Raw genomic sequence first — 25,066 nt, 5'->3', positions numbered from 1 at the left:
AGTCATTGCCATCAAAGGCAGTGGGTTTTGGGAAGAGCAGCACTCAGGGATGCGATTCCTCACCAGCTGCTGGCACAGTCCTCTACATCTATGAGGAAAACTGGGAATTCTCCAATGTGCTGGGCTCAAATCGAGCAGAGCTGCAGGTGGATTTGCTGACTAAAGGGAGTAATTCAGTCAACAGCACCACTCAATGTTTGGGTGAATTCTTCCCCTGCTTCCAAGATTCTGGAAGAGAACAGGAAGAGAAGAGATACCTAAACACAGTGCCTTTGAGGGAAAGATACTGAAATAAACCCTGTTCTTTGGAGTGCAGCAGCATTGAGCTGCCTCAGCTCCAAGAAAAAAAAAAAACACAACAAAAATTCCATCCTGTGGCTTCAGCACGGGGTCTGAGCCCTCTGGGGGACAGCTCTTCCAGGAAGCAAATTGCATTTTTCTGAGGCAAGATAAACACGGTGCAAGCCCTGCCGTTCCAAGAGCAGCAGGCACCACATTTTCATCTTCCCAAGCAATAATTTATGAGGCAGCCACTGCGCTGCCTCCTGCCAAGACAAGTCCGGGAGACGCTGCAGGGAGCTCTGGTGAAGTCATTGTGCTCTGCCGAGATACCCTGGCCTTCCTGAAGGATGAAAAGGCTCTGCAGTTCACAGCTCATTTTTAGCAACCTTACTCAAGTGCTTATTAACGACTTCACACTTGCGTGTATTTCCCTTCAATTTTAGCAGCGTTTTTGCCACTGCTGAGTGCTCAGGCCAGCTAGAAATTGCCTGGAAAAGGCTCAGAGTTGCCCCAAAGAGCATTGTGTGCTCTTTCCTTTATCCTGCTGCCTGCCACGGGCTTCCTGGCTGCAAAGTGAGTTGTCTCCCTAAATCCACTGCCCTCGGAGCGTGTAATCCGTATTAGCCTCGCTCGGTGACAGTGCCCCGGCTCTGCCCGGCCCCGGTGGCCACGGCAGCGTTATTAATGCACTTTGTGGGCACAAAGCTAATCTGGATTAACTTGTTTGCTGACTTAAACGGATTGGTTTGTGAGCAGCTGCCCAGATCTGCAGCCTCTGCTTTCCCTGCAGCAGCGTTCACTGCCCGCGGGCGGGATTCCAGCCTTACAGCCGATTCCGAAAGGCAAACTCTGAACTGTCACCTAAAATCCCATGGGATGACAGTGAGCTGAGGTGGAGGGAACAGGAGTTTGGGCAGTGGGGAGGGAGCAGGAAGGACTCACAAAGCCCTTTCTAGAGGGATGAGTGATTTGCTGGTTTTTGTGGGAAGACGTCACCGCCCAGGCACGAGTCAGTGCTGCCATCAAAGCTCTGGCTGGGGCTCGCTCTCGCTTCCAGGAATTATTAGAACTGTCCCAGAAGTTCTCAAAGGGAGCACAAACGGACAAGGAGGGGAATTCTAAGCAGCTGGAGGTCAACCTGTCTGCTCTCAGTCCTGAAGGGAGGAATGGCAGAAGTGCTTGATAAGGAATAATGAATGGAAGGCTCTGCCGTGGGGAGGCAGTGCCTGGCAGGGATCACACTGCTGAGAACAAACTGTGGACGGGCTGTCACTTTTCCTGAGGGTTTGACTGGAGCTGCAGGATGTGAAACATCAATAATGCTGAGTGTTTAGGGTCAGAAATCCTCAGTGTTTGGGGTTTTTGGGTGATGTTCACAGGAGTCACTGAGCTGTTTTATGTATGAACCTGCGAGGTCATAGCAGGGCGATGAGTCACGGGGTGAAATCACTGCCCGCAGTTGGAAAAAGATGTCAGGAGGCTCAGGAATGCAGAAACCGAAAAGCAGCAAAGGAATGTTGTGCCAGGGATATTGATCCTTTGCTGGAGGAGTGACTAATTTTAAGCACTGATTTATTGTTTTTGTTACCAAGGAGCCTGGGGTTGGTGGCACCACCGGGATGAGTAATTACAGCAGTTTGTGGGTTTGACGAACCCGTTGGGAGCGGTGAGAGCTGGAATGTTTGTTTTACAGGATGGGCTGCTCCTGGAGCAGAGCTGCAGCTCCTCCCAACACCCAGCCTTGCTCAATATCCCCAGGTTTTTGGCTGCATCCAGGCTCTGCGCTGCAAGGAGCAGGACAATGGCATTTGAGGGAGTGAGGAGATAGAGGTGGAGATGGAGATAGGAGGAGATGGGAAAGCTGGGGGCGTTCACCTGGAGAAGGCTCCAGGGAGAGCTCAGAGCCCTTTCCAATGCCTGAAGGGGCTCCAGGAGAGCTGGAGAGGGACTGGGGACAAGGGCTGGAGGGACAGGACACAGAGCATGGCTCCCACTGCCAGAGGGCAGGGCTGGATGGGATATTGGGCAGGAATTGTTCCCTGTGAGGGTGGGCAGGCCCTGGCACAGCTGTGGCTGCCCCTGGGTCCCTGGCAGTGTCCAACACCAAGGGCTGTCACCCTCCAACCCAAGAACCACGTGGGAATGGGATTTACAGCCCAGCCAGCTCCTTCCCATCTCTCCAGTGGGAAATACAACCCTTGAACTGGGATGGGTGAATTTATTTCATGTTCTCTGAGGTTCAGAAGTCAATGTTCTTTGACTGTGGTGAAGGCAATGTGCTTTCCATCTGGTTTCCCTCCCCAGTCAGCTCTGCTCTGGCTCTCAGCCTCTGGGTGAAAATCTCCTTTGGTTCATTGCTCAGGGCAGGGCAGTCAGGAGTGTGCTCAGAGCCAGAGCTCTGCTCTCCCTGAGCATCAGTGTCTTCAAACACCAGAATCACTGATTCCTTTCCAAAGATAAGCCACTTCTGCAGTGCTGAAACTCCAGGGGGTCACTGAATTTTGCTGGGACGTAAAAAAAAACCCAACTGAATCCATTCAGTGTTTTCCACCCAAAGAAACCCTAAAACCATCAGGGACATGCACAATTTCCCTCTGATTTATTCTACACCTGATACAAACTGTGTATAAACATATCATGGAATCACAGAATATCCTGAGCTGGATCCACAAGAATCATCAGAGTCCAGAGCAGCCCCAACAATCCCACTGTGGAATTCCCACAGGCTGGAATAAACTGCAGTTTTTCACTGTGCTTGCTTTTTCCTGATTTTCCCTATTTTTTCCCCTCAAGCTGCTCTGCATTCCTTATCTTCAGCTGCTTAAAATTACTCTAAAAAAAAAAAAGTAGGAGAGCACAATCTCAGTGATTTTGCTGTTGGAGGGGGTTATTCCACATGGAATTTTATGGGAAACCCAGAATTCTGCCCAGCCTCCAAGGCAGACAAGCTGAGCAAGCCCTCTCTGCTCCATGTTTCAGTTCCCTCTTGCCAGAGGTACCTGGGTGCTGCAGACACTTCCATGGGATTTGTTTTGGGGCCAGGGGTTGTCAAACGTGGTGTTTGCTCCCTGTTCCCCATCTGGCTGCCTCATCCTTTCCCACAGGGAGCAGAGGGAATGCCCCTGCATGGTGCTGGGTTTTCGTGGGGCTCTTTAAATGAGATGGGGTGAAATCCTGAAAAGAGAACAAAGCCCAGGGCTGGGTGCACAGAGGGGTCTGTGAGCTCTGTGATCCAGCTCAGGGCAGGTCAGTGAGCTCAGTGCTTTAATCACAGCTAAGCTCATTAATTACAGGCCTCTAAGGCAGTTTTCTCTGCACTTTGAGGAGCAGCTCTGCCTGAGGGATAATCCTCTTGGGAAGGTTCTTGCTGGAGCTTCACCCTGCTCAGGGATGCCCTGTGGTTCTGGGGAGCTGGGGCAGCCTGGCTGCTGTTCTCCAGGCAGGAAAGGGCCTGATCTGGGGGTGGGACACAGGGCAGTGACAGGGCTGTGGGGACAGCAGTGACAGGGCTGTGGGGACAGCAGTGACAGGGCTGTGGGGACAGCAGTGACAAGGTTGTGGGGACAGCAGTGACAGGGCTGTGGGACAGCAGTGACAGGGCTGTGGGGCACAGGGCAGTGACAGGGCTGTGGGGACTGCAGTGACAGTGCTGTGGGGACAGCAGTGACAGGGCTGTGGGGGCAGCAGTGACAGGGCTGTGGGGGCAGCAGTGACAAGGCTGTGGGGACAGCAGTGACAGGGCTGTGGGGGCAGCAGTGACAGGGCTGTGGGGACAGCAGTGACAGGGCTGTGGGGCACAGGGCCGTGACAGGGCTGTGGGGACAGCAGTGCCAGGGCTGTGGGGACAGCAGTGACAGTGCTGTGGGGACAACAGTGACAGGGCTGTGGGGACAGCAGTGACAGGGCTGTGCTCCCTTGCAGGTGCGTGTTACTACGACCCCAACCAGTCCATGTACGTGTTTGGGGGCTGCACCCAGAGCAGCTGCAACGCCGCCTTCAACGACCTCTGGAGACTGGACCTCAACAGCAAGGAGTGGATCCGGCCCCTGGCCTCAGGTGAGCCCTGCAGCTCCCCCATGCCCCTCCCTCCTCCCCAGGCCTCGGGTTCCATGGTTCTGGGTGTGTCTGAGCCTCTTCCCACCGAGTTTGGGCTGCATCCTGGAGAAATGTGGGGTTTGTGGCAGAGTCTGAGTCCTCAGCACCACCTTGGGGGCGTTTCTGGGGAGCAGCTGGTCCCTGTCATGCAGGGTGAGGGACATTCCCTGCAGCCACCAGAGCCTGAGGTGATGAGGCTGAGAAAATCAGAATTGTTCAGCCTGGGAAAGGCTGAGAGAGTTGGGATTGTTCGTTTGGGGAGGGCTGAGTTGGGATTGTTCATTTGGGGAAGGCTGAGTTGGGATTGTTCATTTGGGGAGGGCTGAGTTGGGATTGTTCATTTGGGGAGGGCTGAGTTGGGATTGTTCATTTGGGGAGGGCTGAGTTGGGATTGTTCATGCTGCAGTAGGCTGAGAAGGATGTGATGTGATGATTGTTCAGCCTGGAGTAGGCTGAGAAATTGGGATTGTCAGCCTGGAGAGGAGAAGCTCCAGTGAGAGCTCAGAGCCCCTTCCAGTGCCTGAAGGGGCTCCAGGAAAGCTGGAGAGGGACTGGGGACAAGGGCTGGAGGGACTGGACACAGAGCATGGCTCCCACTGCCAGAGGGCAGAGCTGGATGGGACATTGGGCAGGAATTGTTCCCTGTGAGGGTGGGCAGGCCCTGGCACAGGGTGCCCAGAGCAGCTGTGGCTGCTCTTGGATCCCTGGGAGAGTCCAAGGCCAGGCTGGAGCAGCCTGAGATAGTGAAGGTGTCCCTGCCCATGGCAGGGGGTGGCACTGGGCGTGTTTAAGGTCCCATTCCGTGATTCCATGGTGAGAGTCATTGTCCCAAAGCTGAGATTTTCTTTGCTCATTCCAGTGGCTCCCACTCCAGGTATTTTGGGGGGTGGAGCAGACAAGCCCGTGCAGGTGGGAGAGCGTGGGAAAGCAGGTTCATTCCTGCTGTCCAGGCACCCTCAGCCGGGCAGGAAAACACCACAAATTATTTCCCACACTGGTTTTTGTGCTGGAAATGTCACCCACAACAGTTTGGTTTTTTTTTCCTTTTAATTTCTGAATTCCACTAAAATAACTTTGAGGAAAGCAGAAGAATTGGGGGAAGCTCTTGGGGCAAGGGGAGAAATCAGTGTTAGAGCAGCTCTTTTGGCAGGAGGAAGGAAAAAAGGAGCTCAGCATCCACCAGCATTCCTTGTTGGGCACAGAATTCATGTGTCCCAGGTATTGTGGGCTGCTCAGATATTTTATCAAGTGTTTTCTTGTCTGGCACTTGAAGTCCTCCAAAATCCAGGGAATAAGGAGACAGAGGTGGAGATGGATATAGAGGGAGATGGGAAAGCTGGGGGCGTTCACCTGGAGAAGAGAAGGATCCAGGGTGACCTCAGAGCCCCTTGCAGTGCCTGAAGGGGTTCCAGGAGAGCTGGAGAGGCACTGGGGACAAGTCCCAAGTGCTAGTGTCACCTGGGAAGTTCCAGCTGTGAACACCTCCCTTGGTGCTTGGACATCCACCCACACTTCCTTGGTGTTCTGGTTTTGTGTCCCACGGCCCTGTGGGACTCCCACAGGGGAGAACTGGGGAGTTGTGGATTTAAACAAGAGGAAAACAAACCACAGTCCTCCAAAGGGGCTCCTGCCCTGCTGGGGCTGGAGAGGGGAGGATGCAGACGCAGCTCCCTGGCTCTGCAGAGCTTGCTCTGCCCCAGGCCATGGATTCCTGCAGCCTGGGGAGCTCTGCCCTGTCCCCAGTGCCCCAGGCAGCCCTGCCCTGTCCCCAGTGCCCCACAGAGCCATCCCTGCCCTGTCCCCAGTGCCCCAGGCAGCCCATCCTGGAGCCCATCCCAGGGCCCATCCCTGCCCTGTCCCCAGTGCCCATCCCAGAGCCCTGAGCCCGTGGAGGTGCTCCCGAAGAGCAGCTCTGTGGGAATGCGTGGCTCTGTGGCTCTGTGGCAATGTGTGGCTCTGTGGGAATGTGTGGCTCTGTGGCTCTCTGGCTCTGTGGCCCTGTGGCCCTGTGGCTCTGTGGCAATGTGTGGCTCTGTGGCCCTGTGGCCCTGTGGCTCTGTGGCTCTGTGGCCCTGTGGCTCTGTGGGAATGCATGGCTCTGTGGCTCTGTGGCAATGTGGCAATGTGTGGCTCTGTGGCTCTGTGGGAATGCGTGGCTCTGTGGCCCTGTGGCTCTGTGGCTCTGTGGCTCTGTGGGAATGCGTGGCTCTGTGGCTCTGTGGCTCTGTGGCAATGTGTGGCCCTTGTGGCTCTGTGGCTCTGTGGCTCTGTGGGAATGCGTGGCTCTGTGGCCCTGTGGCTCTGTGGCCCTGTGGCTCTGTGGCTCTGTGGCTCTGTGGCCCTGTGGCTCTGTGGGAATGCATGGCTCTGTGGCCCTGTGGCCCTGTGGCAATGTGTGGCTCTGTGGCTCTGTGGCTCTGTGGCTCTGTGGCCCTGTGGCTCTGTGGCTCTGTGGCTCTGTGGCTCTGTGGCTCTGTGGCAATGTGTGGCTCTGTGGCTCTGTGGCAATGTGTGGCTCTGTGGCTCTATGGCTCTGTGGCTCTGTGGCCCTGTGGCTCTGTGGCCCTGTGGCTCTGTGGGAATGCGTGGCCCTGTGGCTCTGTGGGAATGCGTGGTGGGGCTGGGTCCCACGGGAAGGGAAGATCCCCTGAGGAGATGTTCCTGCACGCTGTCATGGGTGAGATGGGATCAGCTGAAACTGGAGGCCGGGCCCGGGGAGTGCTCTGGTTCCTGCTTTTCCAAAGGGATGAGTCAGCCCCGGTGGGATCCCACAGCTCCCACTCTGCTCTTCCCTTGGGTGCCCCCACCTGGGGGTGGCACCGCCTGTCTGGGAAAGGAGAGCCTGGAGGGGGCAGAGCTTTGAAATGCTGGGATGTAAATAAGGCAGGAGAGGGCTTTTTAAAAGAAAAACCAAAGAGTTGACATTGATTGATCACCGCTCATTGTGTGTGCAGGCTAATTGCTGTGGAGGAGTTCCCACACCTGCCCCACAGACTCCAGACTCTGGGATGAGACCCTGCCTCTTCCCCAAGGCCAGGGCTTGCTCAGAGAGGTTCCCTCACACTCCAGTGTGCCCTTGTTCAGCATCTTCTCTAATGAGCCCTGGGCAGGGAATGGGAGCACAATGTCTTGGGCACAACTTCATCCCTTCCTGAGAGGCTTTTCCAGGAGAAGACACCCTCTTGTTGTTGTTGTTGCTGTTTGTTCCTACCTGTTTTCATCCGGGTTTTCTGGCTCCCAGGCATGAGATGACATCAGAGCTGGATAATTCCCCTCTAGCCCCAGCTGCTTCATCTGGGAGTAAATATTTAGCCTTCAAAGAAATAATTGGCTTGGGTTTCTTTCGTCTCAGAGACGGAGGAGGGAGATAATTACTTCAAAAAACCCTAATTTTTGAGGTTTCAAAGTATTTTTTTGCTTAGATCTGAAACAATGGCTTTGACGTGTGACGGATGGGGCTGGAGCAGCACAAGAGAGTTAGTGCCTGACTTTTCCAGAGAGCTTTTGGTGGGGTTGGAAGCTCTGGAAAGGAGGGTGGCAGACAGCAGGATCTCTATTTTGGGAAGGTGCCTCCCAGCTCTTCTCCCTGGAGCTCTCCTGGCCATTGTGGAGCTGCTCCCACCCTTCCCATCCCACGCAGGATGTGCTGGAGCAGGAGCAGGAGCAGGATAATTTGCAGCCCCACGTGTGGGATGCTGCAGTGCTGTCCCAGGGTAGGTGGTCCCTGGCAGGCAGGGGCCTTTTCCATGTGCTGGGGGTGCTTTCCTTGCCCTCACTTGCACAGTTAGCCTGGGCAGTTGTTGGAATTTGAGCCCATCTGTGCTCAGGGCATCCTGGTGGAGGGCTGGGGGTGGTTTATGCTGCAATCTGTTTATCCTGTGAGTCCAGCTGGTGGAGCATGCTGGTTTCAGTGGTGAGAGTCCCTGGTGCTCCCCAAAAATGGGCTGAACAGCCAGGAAAGAAACCAAACCCCATTTGAAACTGAGAGTTGCAGGACATTCAGTACCTGGAGGGGCTCCAAGAATGCTGGAGATGGACTTTGGACAAGGGCCTGGAATGCCAGAGGGCAGGGTCAGATGGGATATTGGGAAGGAATTGTTCCCTGTGAGGGGGATGAGGCCCTGGCACGGATTGGAAGTGTCCAAGGCCAGGCTGGACAGGGCTTGGAGCACTCTGGGACAGAAGGAGGTGTCCCTGCCCATGGTGGGGCTGGGACTGGATGGGCTTTAAGGGCCTTTCCAACCCAGAGCATTCCATGATTCCATGACTTCATACAATGGGAGCTGCAGGGGGTTGTGCTGAGGCCTTTGCTGATGCCTGGATTCATCCCTGGATCTGCTGCCCTGCTGGCAAGGAGGGTTTGTGCTGCTCCCATGCAGGTCTGTGGAACCCTCCTGGTGAGCTCCCACCCTCCCTGTGCAGGGGAAGCTGCTGGAGGCTCCCAGAGGAGCCCCAGGTGCTTTGGCACCATCTGAGCCTCCTGTCCACACGCCCTGCAGGGACAGCTCACAGGCAGAATGGGGAGTGTCCCCAGGCAGGCTCCTGGTGCCCTGCTGGGCTGCTCCAGGCTGTGTCCCTGCAGGCTTTGTCCCTCCTGGGCTCCTTGGTTCCAGTTCCTCAGAGTCCTGCACTTGGCCTCACTCAGCCAGAACCACACCAGAAAATGCCTTTTTGAATTAGGGAGGAAAGGGCCAGGAGCTCTGCTCTCCCAGGGGCTCATGGCACAGAGGGGAAAAGCTTTTCCCTTCAAAACTGAGCCTGTTGTGTTTATAAAGCCAGGAATGGTGCTGGAACAACCAGGGCTTTGCAGGGAGAGGCATTGCTGTAGGATATGCACATCCTCCTCTCAGCTCTGTTTTATCATCCCCCCTGTGCTCCCACCTGGGCAGGCAGGAGGGCTGGAAGGGCCCTGTCCCTCCTGTCCCTGTGTGTTTTCCCTCTGCCAGGCCAGGATATCCCTCCCTGATCCCACAGGGGTTCAGGAGCCCCGAGGCTCCACTTTTCCTGTTGCTGGGAGGAGGCTCCTGCTCCTGCTCCTGCTCCTGCTCCTGCTCCTGCTCCTCCTGCTCCTGCTCCTGCTCCTCCTGCTCCTGCTCCTGCTGCTCCTGCTGCTCCTGCTCCTGCTGCTCCTGCTGCTCCTGCTCCTGCTGCTCCTGCTGCTCCTCCTGCTCCTGCTCCTGCTCCTCCTGCTCCTGCTCCTGCTGCTCCTGCTGCTCCTGCTCCTGCTGCTCCTGCTGCTCCTGCTCCTGCTCCTGCTCCTGCTCCTGCTCCTCCTGCTCCTGCTCCTGCTCCTGCTCCTGCTCCCGCTCCTGCTCCTGCTCCTGCTCCTCCTGCTCCTGCTGCTCCTGCTCCTGCTGCTCCTGCTCCTGCTCCTCCTGCTCCTGCTCCTGCTCCTGCTCCTGCTCCTGCTGCTCCTGCTCCTGCTCCTGCTCCTGCTGCTGCTGCTCCTCCTGCTCCTGCTCCTCCTGCTGCTGCTCCTGCTCCCGCTCCTGCTGCTCCTGCTGCTCCTGCTCCTGCTCCTGCTCCTGCTGCTCCTGCTCCTGCTCCTGCTCCTGCTCTGCTCCTGCTCCTGCTCCTGCTCCTGCTCCTCCTGCTGCTGCTCCTGCTCCTGCTCCTGCTCCTGCTCCTGCTGCTCCTGCTGCTCCTGCTGCTCCTGCTCCTGCTCCTCCTGCTCCTGCTCCTCCTGCTCCTGCTCCTGCTCCTGCTCTGCTCCTGCTCCTGCTCCTCCTGCTGCTGCTCCTGCTCCTGCTCCTGCTCCTGCTCCTCCTGCTCCTGCTCCTCCTGCTCCTGCTCCTGCTCCTGCTGCTCCTGCTCCTGCTCCCGCTCCTGCTGCTCCTGCTCCTGCTCCTCCTGCTCCTGCTCCTGCTCCTCCTGCTCCCGCTCCTGCTGCTCCTGCTCCTGCTCCTCCTGCTCCTGCTCCTCCTGCTCCTGCTCCTGCTCTGCTCCTGCTCCTGCTGCTCCTGCTCCTCCTGCTCCTGCTCCTGCTCCTGCTCCTGCTGCTCCTGCTCCTGCTCCTGCTGCTGCTCCTGCTGCCCTGGGCCACCCTGCCCCAGCACAGGCACCTCCCCAGGACCTCTCTCCCTCTCTCCTGCTGTTCCTGTCCCTGCAGTCACTCTGGGGAGATGGGAAAACTTCTCATCTTCCTGAGGATTTGGGGATCAAACCAGGCTCAGAGGCAGAGCTCCTCCATGAGGCTTTGATCCCCTCTGCCCTCACTGTCGGTCCTGGCTGATCTCCCTCCTGCTCCAGCCTGGAGTTTGTGCCTAAACCTCCTGGGTGGCCTTAGCAGGATGCAGTAAAACCGCTCTGCCAGCGGCTCCTCGTGGCTCAGCTCTTCCCCCAGCCCCCTGCATGCCATGCCAGGAGTGGGAGGATCAGTTTCCCTTTGTGACTGAGGGGAAGGTGCCTTTGATGGTGTTGTGTCAACAAAAGCAACAGCCCGAAGGAGGCAGGAGAGGCTCGGCAGAGACTCCTGGTGTCAGATGTGGTCCTGGTGGAGAAACCTCCCCGTAGCTCCTGGAGCAGAGAAGTTTGGCCTTGACAAAGCTGTGCAAAAACCCTGCCCCGAGCTAAAAAGCCCAGCCTTGTTTTCATCTGCCCCTTCTAGAAAACGGCAGCGAAGTTTTCAAAACAATTTTCCAAACAGTCGCTGGAGTTTCACGGTGCTGAATTCCTCAGCTGGGATCTCCCCAGCTCTGGGAGCTTTGTGGAGCTGAAGGAGATGCAGGGAAGGACTGAGTGGGCTTCGCAAGGAGGGGGGTAGTGCTGAATCCTACAGGGTCCCACAGGATCCCACGGGATCCCACAGGATCCCACAGGGTCCCACGGGATCCAGCCGTGCACAGCCACAAACCAGAGCCACACCGGCACTCGAGGAATGAATCCCACTGGGACAGGAGCAGGGCTGTGCAAGGACACGAGGGAATCTGAGGAGTAATCAGAGGTGTGGGAATAGTGGGGAGCTCCTCATGTGTGGATTTAAACCCTCTGTGACTGCAGATTGTGCAGCTCCTTCAGTTCAGGGTCATCAGCTGTGTCCAGTCCTGGACCCCTCAGTTCAGGAAGGACCTGGAGGGGCTGGAGCGTGTCCAGGGAGGGGAACAGAGCTGGGGAAGGGGCTGGAGCCCCAGGAGAGGCTGAGGGAGCAGAAAAGGGGCTCAGCCTGGAGCAAAGGAGGCTCAGGGGGCCCTTGTGGCTCTGCACAGCTCCTGCCAGGAGGGCACAGCCGGGGGGGGGGGGCGGGCTGTGCTCCAGGGAACAGGGACAGGAGCAGAGGGAACGGCCTCAGGCTGGGCCAGGGGAGCTCAGGGTGGACATCAGCAGGAATTTCCCCATGGAAAGGGGGCTCAGGCCTTGGAACTGCCCAGGGAGGTCTGGAGTGCCCATCCCTGGAGGTGTCCAAGGAAGTCCTGGAGGTGGCACTCACCAGGCTGGGGACAAGGAGAGCATTGGGCACAGGTTGGGCTCGATGGTCCTGGGGGCTTTTCCCACCTCAAGGATTCTGGGATTCTTTTTCCTGCCGAGCAGTAACTGAGGTGCTCTGCCCTGACCCCAAACTGCAGCTCTGTTCCCCTTGCAGTCACTTCCCTCACAGGGGATCCCTGCTTTGCTTTGGGCATTAAACCCCCCCAAAATCCTGACCTGACCAAAACTCTGTCTGCAGAGTGCCCTTGGTGTCCCCCTGGCCTCTGAGCTCCCTGTGTGACTGAGGGCGAGGCTCAGTTTTGTGAAAGGCTCAGGATCACCTTGAACCCCCCCAGCCATGTGTCCCTGTTGGCCTCCCGGGAGCCTGGGGCATCCAGGAGCTGATTCCTGGCAAGGAACAACCTCTCTAATTATGGCTGAGTGCCTGGGCTCCAAAGTGGAGCAGGTTAATGGGCTGGATGGAAATCCCTCGTGCTGTGAGCGGTCTTGGTGAGCCTGGAAGAGAGGAAAGCTTTTTCCAGCTCTTTTCCTGATCTGGGTGGTTTTCTCCTCATTGCCCTTTGAGTTTGGTGGCAGTAGGGCCCATTCCTGCCTCTGCAGAGCTGAAACATTCCGTGTTATCCTCCAAAAATCCATGGTTTTCCCACCACCACCCAAAGGCTCTTGGAGCCCTCAAACTCAGAGTGACTTGGCACCTTTGGAAGTTCAGCTTTAATCCTGTGAGTCTCCTGCCTGCAGCTTCCTTATCCTGCCCCTGATTTCTTCCTTTTCACACACCCAGCTTCCTCCTGATCACACCCCTCATTTCTTCCTTATCCCACCCCTCATTTCTGCCCTTCTGGAACAGAATTTCCCAGGCTCTGTCCCGTGCCCTTTGGGGCAGATGCTGTCCCAGCACAGATTGCTTGGAATTGCTTTCTTCATTTTAAACATATTGATTGTATTCCTCCTTTTTTGGACTCCCACTTTTACAAGGAGGTGAGTGACCACTCCTGCCAATCCTTTGACAAACAAACTCTCCAGCAGCATCCCTGGATACAGAGTTTGGACTTCATTCCTGCCCTTGCAGAGGGTGGACTGGCAGCTCTGGGGTGGGAGCATGGCTGTTCCCAGCCCCTGGATCCATCTGACATTCATTTGTTCCTCTCTTTGCCTGGCTGCTTTTGCAGAAGGTCTCTAATGGAATTTGTAGTGTTCAATATGAAATATCTCAAGGCAAGAGATGAAAAATCAACCCAAATCAAGTGAAGGGTTTTGTTGGTGGTTTTTTTTTCTGTGTCAGCTGCCACCCGGTTGGGAAGGTGCTCCTGGTTTCCAGGAGATTAATCCATGGTTTAGGTTTACAGCACACACCTCCCCTCCCTTTGATTTGCCAGGCTCTGTCCTCCTCCAGTTCGTGCCATTGCTGGCTGTGTTTAACCTCTGCAAGGGTTTTGTCGTCTGGATCCAAACCACATTCCAGTGGCATCCATCCTTGGATGGCCACCCTGCCGTGCCTGGCACGGACCAGTCCCAGGGACCATGGGTACAAAACCCACGAGCAAACTGAGCGAGTGGTGAGCTGTTTGCAGGGATTGATCCCATAGCTAAAAACTGAGTGAGTGGTGAGCTGTTTGCAGGGATTGATCCCACAGCTGCAAACTGAGTGTGCAGTGAGCTGTTTGCAGGGATTGATCCCACAGCTGCAAACTGAGTGTGCAGTGAGCTGTTTGCAGGGATTGATCCCACAGCTAAAAACTGAGTGTGCAGTGAGCTGTTTGCAGGGATTGATCCCACAGCTGCAAACTGAACGTGCAGTGAGCTGTTTGCAGGGATTGATCCCACAGGGGCCATGCCTGAACCAGGCAGGAAAAGCCAAAAGATCCCTCCCTGTCTGGGATCTGCTCCCTGCAAACCAAGGCCTGTGCTTGGAGAGCCCAGCAGGGTCAGTGGGATGGGGAATGGGTGAGGATCACCCGTCACCACCAGGGGAAAGCATCCCTGTGCCTCCCGCTCCCGAATCCCACATCTGAAATGTGGGATTCTCACATTCCTCCCTCTCCCCCTGACCCTACCTGGCTGCATCCTGCCCCTCCCTCCAGCTGGCAGCGCCTTATCCTTATCAATGCCGGGTTCCCACGGCTTTTCCAGCGCTCCCGGTATCCGCCAAGGTCACCGAGGCACGGGGAGGGGGCAGAGGCAGCTCAGCAATGCCACTGAGGTGTGCCTGGGCCTCCAGGAATGCGGTGCCCGAGGCAGCCGGGAATGGCTTTGAAGGAGCCATGGATTCCCGGCCCAGGGAGGTGGGAGTGTGCCCAGGGAGGTGGGAATGTGCCCAGGGCAGGGCTGCCTCAGTCGGGGCTGGCACAGGGGTTTTACCCCGGCAGCCCAAAGCACTTCTCCTCTCCCATTCCCTGCTCTCCGTGCACCGCAGGACTTGGAAGTTCAGCCAGGTTTTATCCGAGGGCGAAACGTGGGGGAAAGCATTCCCTGCTGTGGGAAATGGGCTCCTTGGAGCGGGGCTGGGCTGCCCGGGTCAGCAGGGCAGGGAGGCAGCATCCGGCTGTGGCTCTCCCTCAGGGAATGATCCCTCAGCCCGAGGGTGCCCTCCTGCCCTGCCCCGACAGCTCAGCCTGACGTGGCCGAGTCCTGTGGGGAGGGAACAGAGGGAAAGGCTGAGCAGGCTGCGAGAGGAGCAGCTTGAAGGGAGTGGGTGGTGGAGTGAGGGTCCGGATTCCCTCTTCCCTCAGTTCCTCTGGATTCCCTCTTCCCTCAGTATAAATTTGGGGTCTCACCTTGTTCTGCTTGCAGGGACACCTTCCACTATCCCAGGGTGCTTCAAGCCCTGTCCAGCCTGGCCTTGGACATTTCCAGGGTTGAGCAGGAATCCCTCCTAGTAGTAGTAGCAGGTACTACTACTATGACTACTACTAGTACCTGGTACTCCGTCTTCCACCTTGGGAAGCCAGCACTTGGAGAACAATTTGTATTTTAATGATCCCAAAGTGCAGGACTGTCATCCCTCTAACCTAGGCAGAAATTAGGCTGGATTTTCCAAGAGGGTTTTTTTCTATCAGGATTTTTTTTTCCCTTTTTCCTGACGTTTTATTTGCCAGCCCTGCAGAGAATTTAATTTCTCGCTTGTCCGAATTTGGTTGGAGCCAAGGAATTTGCAAACTGTGGCTCAGACAAAGCATCTCCAATTTATTTCCTTTTCAGGAAAAAGGCTCAAAACCCCGGAGCCACGCACGGGGTTGTTGACACTGGTGGTGTCTCACATCTCATGAATGTGTTGCACCTCAGAGGGAGCCGATCCCTCCTTCCCGAGGCGTGGGAGGCACCCAGGGGTGACGGTTTCCCTGGACACAAATTCCCTGATCGTTTCACACCCAATTATTTCACTTTCCTGGGTCTCTGACAGGCCTTGCCTCCCGGGCAGGTACCTTCCTGTCCCTGTGGGGTCAGCAGGATAAACCCCGCTATCCCACGGCTGCACTGTCAGCTGGGAGGGAAGGATCCTCCCGGGAAATTCGGGCAGGCTGTGCTGACATCTATCGGCAAGAGCTCCTTCCAAGGCAGCCCAGCCTTTGCCTTGAGGACTCAGTCCGCCAGGATTACGTGTGTAATCCTCGGGATTGAGCAGGCAGCATTCCCGGGGCAGTGTGATCCACACACAGCACCGTGTGCCTTCCAAGCCTCTGGGCATCCCGGTGCTCTGTATCTGATTTTAATCTTTCCCCAAAGCATCTGCTGTAAAACTCCCTGAGAATGGGGCAGGCACCTTGAACAACGGAGCCCGCGTTCGTGCTTGACTGCTGCCCAAAGGTGGATTTTAGTTCCTGCCATGAAATATTCAGGGAGTTTGGTGCTCAGGGCTGGAATTACTGGAATGAAGGAGAAAAATGCTTCCCTGGCGTGGAGGGAGCAAAGTTCAGGAACCAATGGGTTGAAAACAGGAGTGAAGGGGGAGACAGCAAGGGAAGGGAGTGCAAAGAGCTGCACTGAATTTCCTTTCCTGTGCTGGGAATTTCAGTGGGAAGATGCTGGGGTTTCAGTGAATAACTGTTGTCCTTGCAGCAAATATTGGGAACAGCAAAGCCCTGGGTCTTCCCAGGCTTTTTGCACTTCCTCCCTCTGACTGCATCCAGAAGGGCTGTGGATTCCCTGTCCCCAAAAGTGTCCAAGGCCAGGCTGGACAGGGCTTGGAGCAACCTGGTCCAGTGGAAGGTGTCCCTGCCCATGGCAGGGGGTGGAATGGGATGAGCTTTTAAGGTCCTTTCCATCCCAAATCATCCTGGGATTCTCTGGCTGTGCCTACAGGGTGCTCTTTAGAGGATAGTTGAGGTTTGGAGCCCCGTGGTAGCTGTAACCTCACCAAATTACACAGCAGCCATTTCGTGGAACACCAGTCATTTTGGGATTCTCCGAGGCTGGGGCGCCTCCCTCGTGCTGCAGGAAACGAGCCGGGAGCGAAAAGTGTGGAGCTCAGCAGGGCTGGACACAGCCCCATGTCCCACCCCAACCTCCCCCTGTCCTGCAGGAGCCCCCTCCTCGGGACTGGGGAGCCCAATTCCCAGCTCTTCCCTTGCCTCTTGCAGGGAACATGAGCTGCAGGAGCTGCTTGCCCTTCCTGGAAGCGCTGAGCTCTTCAGTTGTACAGGGGCTGATCTGGGGAGTTGTCAGGCTGGGAAATCACCAGAGAAAACTGCAGGGCAGCGTCACTTCAGGGGGAACAAAACCACCAGCGTGGAAGCAGGGCGAGGTGGATGCTGGGGATTCCACCCACGGAGAGAGGGAACAGAGGCTTTTGCAAGAGCAGCTCCCCGTGCGGGGCCAAATCCTTTCCCAAAGGACGGCTGCCTTTCCCAAATCCACCTCTCCCAAAGGACGGCTGCCTTTCCCAAATCCTTTCCCAAGGGACGGCTGCCTTTCCCAAATCCGCCTTTCCCAAAGGACGGCTGCCTTTCCCAAATCCTTTCCCAAAGGACCTCTGCCTTTCCCAAATCCTTTCCCAAAGGACCTCTGCCTTTCCCAAATCCGCCTTTCCCAAAGGACGGCTGCCTTTCCCAAATCCGCCTTTCCCAAAGGACGGCTGCCTTTCCCAAATCCGCCTTTCCCAAAGGATGGCTGCCTTTCCCAAATCCTTTCCCAAGGGACGGCTGCCTTTCCCAAATCTGCCTTTCCCAAAGGACCTCTGCCTTTCCCAAATCCTTTCCCAAAGGACCTCTGCCTTTCCCAAATCCGCCTTTCCCAAAGGACGGCTGCCTTTCCCAAATCCGCCTTTCCCAAAGGACGGCTGCCTTTCCCAAATCCGCCTTTCCCAAGGACGGTTACTGAGGGTGACCTCACCCTCGGAGCTCCCGGCACCTCGGGGCACTGCTGCCAGGGAGAGGGGCAGAGTGTATCCCAGTAAAGCCTCTCCTGCAGTGCAGCTGCAGGAATTGCGGCAGGAATTGCGGCGATCCCATCCGGGGCTGTTGGGAGATAAGAGGCCGAGCCCGCGGCGTTCTGGCGCGGTTATCTCAGCATTGTTTGCTCAATGCTGCATGAGGACATTTTTGCCAGGCATTAGCACAGAGTGACTCAGTAAATCCAGTTGCACGGGGTTCGGAGGGCACTGCCTCTCCTTCTCCACGGCTTTATCGGAGCGGCAGCACCTCAGAGTGCAGGGGTTAAAAAAATACCCACGGGCACCTTGCAACAGCGTGGAGGTGACTGATCCTCCCCGGGGCCTCTGCCTGCACCTCCCAGGGATTGCGAGAAACCAAACTTGGCTTCCCCGCCAGGGTTTGACTGGGCTTGTACCACCGTCCTCAGTCTCAGCAGGGTGGAAATCCCACACTGGGAATTCTGTCTGCATGTCAGCATCAGGGGGTTGCTGACCTGCCCCCTAAAAATTGCAGATAAACTCAGGATATTCCCCTGCTTCCTTCCCAAGAGGTTATTTGTGTCTGCAGAGGTTTTGTCTCTCTGCTGAGGAGGCAAATCAGCAGAGATTTGTTTGGTTTTTCCTTAAGACTCCTGCAAGGCTGAATTCCTGTCTGCTTCCCAGCATGGAATTTGGGGTTTTTCTGGAAGGGAACACTAAATTGCCTGTGGTTTTGGTAAGAGAAGATGATACTTCTGTGGCTTTTAGAGGCTCTAAGGTTTAGGCAGGCCTGCTCAGAACTAGTCTAGAACATGTTCGTAATCCCAGTGCTCTGTTTTAGACATTTTGGGATTAAAAACAGGTGAATGTCAAATGCTGGATCAGAGGCAGCTGAGCAGAGTGCTCAGTGTTGGGTTTGACTTTGGGAATGAGTGGGTGTGCAACAGGGATGTCTGCTCTCCCCATGGGAGTGCTCCTTTGGCATCTCCCAAATCCAGTGCTAGTGCTGGGATTGCTGGGATGTTCATTCTCTTCTGGCCTCTGGACTGCTGCTCACCAGCTTGTCCTCTTCCCTTTGGGAAACGTGGCAGGGAATCTGCTGACTGCTGTGGAAAAATCCCTGCTGGCTTGGGAAGCAGAGGGATTTATTGTTTTTTCCTTCTCTGGTTTTGCTTCCGGTTGAAGGGGAAAGATTTGGGGATTTCACGCTGTTACACAAGTTTGGGATGGAACTCTGTGGGATGGGATGTAGTCAGGGCCATCCCTCGGCTGGGGTGGATGAGGGTTCCAGGCTGGAAACTGGGATTTGAAAATCCAGGTCCAGCCTAAAAGCCAGACTGAAAACCAGCCCCTGGATGTGGCTCTGCTGCTGCCTGAGCATGGAAACACAAAACTCGTGGTGGGCAGGGTTGGATCCAGTTTGGGACAACTCAGTGCAAAACAGGCACTGTCATCCTGCCTTGGGAAGAAGTGTCCAAGGCCAGGCTGGACAGGGCTGGGAGCACTCTGGAATAGTGGAAGGTGTCCTTGCCCATGGCAGGGGGTGGAATGGGATGAGCTTTAAGGTCCCTTCCAACCCAAACCATTCCAGGATTCCTGTGAAAGGACAGCCCTGAGCCCTTCCAGGGATGGTTTCCTGTACCTCTGGAGTGCAGATTGCAGGTGGCTTTTGAACCTGGGAGCTTGAATTCCTTTGCACCTTGAAATCCATGGGGTGCTGGAGCAGCTCCCTTTAATTTCCCAGCTTTGAGATGGGACACATGGCTTTGGTTATCCACGTGTTCCGTGGAAACCCGATCAGCCACAATGTCAGCTGCCTGCAGGATCCACCAGATCCAGCAAAAACAGCTCCTGGCTGCAGCTCCCATCCCATCCTTCTCCAGAATTAAAGCTCCTCAGTACTGATCCCCTTGACACAACTCTTTCCATGTGTTCCCTGCCCCCTGGGTCAGTGCAGACCTGCTCCAGCCTCTCCTGTGGAATATTCCCCACACCCCATCGATGGACCCGAGCCCATCCTTCCACCTGGGCAATCCCAGCAGATAACCACGGGGTGACCATTGCTGTTCCCCACTCCAGCTGGTTTTTGGAGTCTCTCAGGGCTGCCCCTTCCAGAGGTAAAAGGCTGGTCTGGCACTCTGTGTTCCACGTGCCCTTCAAGCCAGGCTTTTCCTTTGTTCCCGTTAATCTCCGCGTGTGTGGCTCCGGTGGCTTTAGAGGGCTGGATAACTGGGCTTGAAAAACTGCTTATAAGGACAGATCCAACACAGATAAAACACCCAGAGCTCGTGCTGGGAGCAATCAGAGGCTGGCATTTCTTTTCCAAACATCTCTGGAAGCCAGAGATCTTTGGTTGGTTGGTTTTTTGGCTTTGCGAGCCAGGAAAATCCATCAGCTGGGAAAAAAATAGCTCAGCCCAGCTTTTAGCTCCTCATCCCAGCCGAAAGAACAGCGTCAGCTGTGCAGGGATGGAGCCTGCTGTGCTTAGGAGAAGTGAGCTGTGCTACACCCTCAGCCTGCTCCAGCCTTTATCCTCAGCAGGGATAATCTGGATGTTGGGCTGGATAGTGTTGTGGAAGGATAACCTGGATTTTGGGCTGGATGGTGTTGTGGAGGGATAACCTGGATGGTGTTATGGAGGAATAACCTGGATTTTGGGCTGGATGGTGTTATGGAGGGATAACCTGGATGGTGTTATGGAGGGATAACCTGGATGTTGGGGTGGGTGGTGTCATGGAGGAATAACCTGGATGGTGTTATGGAGGGATAACCTGGATGTTGGGGTGGATGGTGTTACTGGGGTGGGGAGCTCAGGGTGGCAGCAGTTCCCCACTGTGACCGGTGGGACCCAGTGCAGTTCATCAGCCAAGTTCTGGTGGCTCCTCAGCCCGATCCATGTGCTATTCCAGAGAGGATCCCCTGTGTTCCTGGGAGTCTTTGAAGGGCCGCTCCCACCTCCCACATCCTCCAGAGGGCTGGACTTTGAGCAGGTCCTCGGTCCCTTTGATGTCCCTCTGTGCCAGGCTCCTCCACATGCCTGAGTCCTGAGCTCATGGAGCGGCCGCTGCCTTCCCCTTCCAGCAGCTCCCTTGGGATGTTCCTGCCCTTCCTGAGGACCCAGCACCCAGCAGCTCTCCCCTGCTTTAGGGATAAACAGCATTAATTCTCCAGATTCCCACACATTCCTGCTCCAGCACAAGATCCTGGAGATGCTTGTGGTGCATCTCATTTGTGGAGAGCGTCCACAGATATCCCAGTTTTGCTGTTGGAAGAGGCTTTGGGAGGCCAGCTCTTCTTTGACTTGTTAAATGCAGAGCTTTCCTGCATTGCAGAATGAAACTCAGCTCATTTACATCCGTACAATGTCCAATAACAGGCAAAGCTTCCTGAAAAACCGGGGCTGGCCTCTGCCCTGGGCTGTTTGCACGGCACTGACTCACTTGGGAATTGTCTTCTTGGCTGAGGCTGGGGTTGACCTTCAGGTTACAGCAGTGGGAGGGTGACTTTCCTCACTGCTCCATCCCAGACCTTTCTGAGCAAGGTGCCAATGTTTTTCCATCCTGGAATGACTCTAGCTGCCCCTTTTGGTTTAAAAATAACCCAATTTAACCCCAGCACCTTGTGGCATCCCTGGCGATATCACCCAGCTGGGATTCACAAGCTCTGGTCAAATGTTTTATTGTGGTGCCAGGCTTAGGAGAAAAACTTTCTGCACTGTCAGGGAATTATTTAGGCTGGAAACCTGCTGGTGTGGGTTAATGAATTGCACACATGGAACGAGCCAGGAAAACTGGAATTCAGGAACAAGGAGTAACCAAATGTGACCCTCACTGGCATCTCGTCCTCACGGAGACCTTGGTACAGCTCTGGCCACACATTACCTTGCATTAAATGCTTCTGCAGAGCTTTATTCCCATTTTTCCCTCATCTCCATGAGGCTGAGGGCAGCAGAACTCTCTGTCCCTGGGGAAGGGCTCAGGGACACCATGGCCATCTCTGCATCAGGCCAGGGGCTGCTTTCTGCTGGGCTCTTCCCTCCCAGCACCTGGAACCCATCGCATCGGAATTGCTTCCCTCAGCTGCAACATCCTAAAATAGCTGCTCCAGTTTCTTTTAAAAATAGTCTGTTCTGGGTGTCATTCCCTGCTAAAATTGTGTCTCTGAGTCCTGCTGGGACAGGGGAGGGGACAGGGGCCAGGTGGGAGCATCGGCTGGTTCAGGGAGGTGGCCACATGTGAGCCGTGCCCTTGAGCTGCCCTGCTCACAGAGCTGGGCTGGGAATGCCAGGATGAACTGCAAGGGGTGGCTGTGGAGCTGAGCAGTGTGCTGGGCTGGGGATGAACTGCAAGGAGTGGCTGTGGAGCTGAGCAGTGTGCTGGGGATGAACTGCAAGGAGTGGCTGTGGAGCTGGAGCAGTGTGCTGGGCTGGGGATGAACTGCAAGGGGTGGCTGTGGAGCTGAGCAGTGTGCTGGGCTGGGGATGAACTGCAAGGCGTGGCTGTGGAGCTGAGCAGTGTGCTGGGGATGAACTGCAAGGAGTGGCTGTGGAGCTGAGCAGTGTACTGGGGATGAACTGCAAGGGGTGGCTGTGGAGCTGAGCAGTGTGCTGGGCTGGGGATGAACTGCAAGGCGTGGCTGTGGAGCTGAGCAGTGTACTGGGGATGAACTGCAAGGAGTGGCTGTGGAGCTGGAGCAGTGTACTGGGGATGAACTGCAAGGGGTGGCTGTGGAGCTGAGCAGTGTACTGGGGATGAACTGCAAGGGGTGGCTGTGGAGCTGAGCAGTGTGCTGGGTTGGGGATGCCAGGATGAACTGCAAGGAGTGGCTGTGGAGCTGAGCAGTGTGCTGGGCTGGGGATGCCAGGATGAACTGCAAGGGGTGGCTGTGGAGGTGGAGCAGTGTGCTGGGCTGGGGATGAACTTCAAGGCGTGGCTGTGGAGCTGAGCAGTGTACTGTGCTGGGGATGAACTGCAAGGCGTGGCTGTGGAGCTGGAGCAATGTGCCAGGTGCTGGTGACCGCCGTGGGAAGGAGGATGCTCGGAGTCAGGCCCTGCAGAGGCTTTAGCTGTTGCTGGGAAGCAGCTCAGCCCCTCACACATCAGCAGGGTGCTGACACAGACACAGCACCTCTGGCTCCAGGGCCAGGCAGGGATTGGGCTTTTGCAGCATCTGATTTCCCAACATAAATTCAAAGGAATCGAATCCTTTGATAGTTGCTCTTGCTAACGAGTTTCTTGCACTGAGGCTGCTCCTGCTCTGAGCGGGTTAAGAACCATAAAATCCCAGAATGGTTTGGGCTGGGAGGAGCTTAAAGCTCATCTCATTGCACCCTCCTTCCATGGACAGGGACATCTTCCCCTGGACCAGGTTGCTCCAAGTCCCATCCAGCCTGGCCTTGGACACTTCCAGGGATGGGGCAGCTGCAGCTTCTCAGGGATGTGGTGGCCAGGGGCCACAGGAGCAGCAGTAAGTTGAGAGGTGAGCTCAGGAAAGCCCTTGGGATCCATGGAACCATCTGAGCACAGCAAATCCTGACAGCACCGAGCCCAAGAGGTCACCTTGTCCTTGTGCAGGTCCTGCTCAGGAGGCCCCTGGTCCCTGCAGAGCCCTTTGAACCTCAAACAGGCAGCACAAAAAGGTTTTCCACGATTTTTAGAGCAGCACTGCATCCTGCAGACTCGAGGAATGACTCCATTCACAGCCAGAGCATTCAGGGCTTCCTCTCAAAACCGGGGTTCAGTGAGTGCTGCCGCTTGTGGGCACCCCACACATCTGCACGAGCTACTCTGGGTGCCTTGGAATTGTCTCCCTTCTCCCTCCCTCCTCAGGGACAGACTTAGGAGGTATTTGGAGGTAATTATTGCTTTTATTCGGCGCTAAAGCAATAATTTGGAGGGATCGCTGGAAAACCGGCAATTTCCTGCCAGTGAGTGACAGATGTTTTGCTGTGTTTGAGATGTGCTTTCAGGCTCCTACTAATTACCATGACACAAATTGGCAGGAGTTTTCTTCCCAGGCTCCCAGGTCTAATTTTGCCTTTTTTTTCTTTTTTTTTTTTTCTTTTCTGTTATTTTCATTTTTTCAGAAAGGTTCCACATTGTGGCACTGAAGAAGTGATGCAGAGTTAGGGGCTGGTGTTCAAACATGGTTTTCCTAACTTCTCCTCCCTCCCTGCCAGGTTCCTACCCCTCTCCCAAGGCTGGGGCCACGCTGGTGGTCTACAAGGACTTGCTGGTGCTTTTTGGGGGGTGGACCAGGCCGAGCCCTTACCCCCTGCACCAGCCCGAGAGGTTCTTCGATGAGATCCACACGTACTCCCCCTCCAAAAACTGGTAAGAGCAGGCTTTGATCCTGGAGAAATGGCTCTGGAATGCAGCTGGAGGAATGCCTGGGAAGCTGTGCGTGGTCCTGGTTTCCCAGGTGTGTCTCTAATGCTCTTTCTGAAACAAAAAAAGCCACACAAGCACAGCAGAGCTGAGGACAGCGTGCTGCCAAGCAGCTCGTGGGTGCTGTTGCTTCCATATGGTTCTGGACTTGTACCTAAATATTCCAGGCTTCCTGAGCATCCCCATCCAGGTGGGAAGCCTGGGTGTTTTAAGTGCCTTATCACTTTGGCTGGGAGCACTGAGGTGTTTCTGAGATAAGCCTGAAGTGCTGGAGGTCTTGTTTTCAGTGATGATCCAAAACTCAGCTCCCTCGGGGAGATGTGATAAATCAGATTTCTCCATCATTTCAACCTCTGCCTTTACAGCTCCAGGACTGGAGCATCCAGCAGTGTCCATGGACCTGGCAGGAATTTTCCTTTTCCCTTTAAACACCATTTGGCTGATTTTAGACCCAGCTTTCTCACTGATGGTGTGTGTGAGAAGGAAAATGCTGTATCAAAGAGAAGGTTCCTGCTCCTCTTGTGCTGAGAACTTTTCATCCTCCAAAGTATCAATTATCCAGAGCACTTTGGGCAGTGTCATTACAACTCTGTAATTAAGATTTCCAATTCTCTTGGAAAGAATTTGAGGCAAACTTAATTGGAAGGGGAGATGTTCCCAACTTGGCCATGAGACTTGGTCATGCTTTAAAAATGTTTAGCACATTGGGATTTCTAATTAGTTTAGTTGCTATTTGGATATTTGGAGGTTTTCCCTGTGGTTTTCCTCCATTACGTGTTCTTGAGGACTTTGCAGGCCTTTGGGATTTTTTGTTTGGCCTTTCATCCAATGTTTTCCTTCACTGGGGCATGTGTTCCTGCCTCTCTTCCCAGGTGGAACTGCATCATGACCACCCACGGCCCCCCTCCCATGGCAGGACACTCCTCCTGTGTCATTGAAGACAAAATGATCGTTTTTGGGGGCTCCCTTGGATCCCGGCAGATGTAAGTTTGGGGTCAGGGTGACTGACAAGCGCCCCTGTTAGCCACAAGGAGGTTGGGATGGCCTTGGGGTCACCCATGAGGAATTTTCTGCAGGATTTTGGGGTCTGCCTGCTGCCTTAGCACACCCTTCACCTCTTGCAGCAAATCCCAAGCCTCCAGCCTGCAAAAATCCCAATTCTGCCATAAAACCCAGCCCTGAACCCGAGTTCCACATCCCTGCTTGTATCCTCAGCCCGTGTTGTCTCATCCCTGCAGGAGCAACGACGTCTGGGTGCTGGATCTGGAGCAGTGGGCTTGGTCCAAGCCCAGCATCTCGGGGCCCAGCCCTCACCCGCGCGGGGGCCAGTCCCAGGTGAGCTCAGCCAGAGGGAAGCCAGGCACAGCCTCACTCCCTGCTCCACAGCTTCATTCATTCCCTCCCAAGTTATCTGTGGAGCCCTTGCCCGCCAGGCCCTCTCCCCCAGTGACTCAGAGCTGTAATGAACACATCCCTGCTTTACCCCACTCGTGCCCCGTGGCACCTCAGATCAGTGGAGAGGCAGCACAGC

The 25,066-nt window shown here is 55.4% G+C and overlaps 1 protein-coding gene across 1 annotated transcript in view; it reads left to right on the top strand.

Annotated features, from left to right (window-relative positions):
* The window catches only part of FBXO42 (F-box protein 42), a 51,515-nt gene that overhangs the window by 22,066 nt on the left and 4,383 nt on the right, over positions 1-25,066 (top strand). Inside the window, exons 4-7 of the mRNA XM_036396188.1 lie at positions 4,204-4,338; positions 23,328-23,481; positions 24,408-24,518; positions 24,774-24,870. Coding sequence (XP_036252081.1) covers positions 4,204-4,338; positions 23,328-23,481; positions 24,408-24,518; positions 24,774-24,870 — 497 coding nt within the window. The remainder of the gene's footprint in view (positions 1-4,203; positions 4,339-23,327; positions 23,482-24,407; positions 24,519-24,773; positions 24,871-25,066) is intronic.

The sequence above is a fragment of the Molothrus ater genome, chromosome 23, assembly GCF_012460135.2.
Source record: "Molothrus ater isolate BHLD 08-10-18 breed brown headed cowbird chromosome 23, BPBGC_Mater_1.1, whole genome shotgun sequence".
Taxonomy (NCBI): Eukaryota; Metazoa; Chordata; class Aves; order Passeriformes; family Icteridae; genus Molothrus; species Molothrus ater.
The sequence above is the reverse complement of the archived record's forward strand: the minus strand, read 5'-3'. Positions and strand labels throughout refer to the sequence as shown.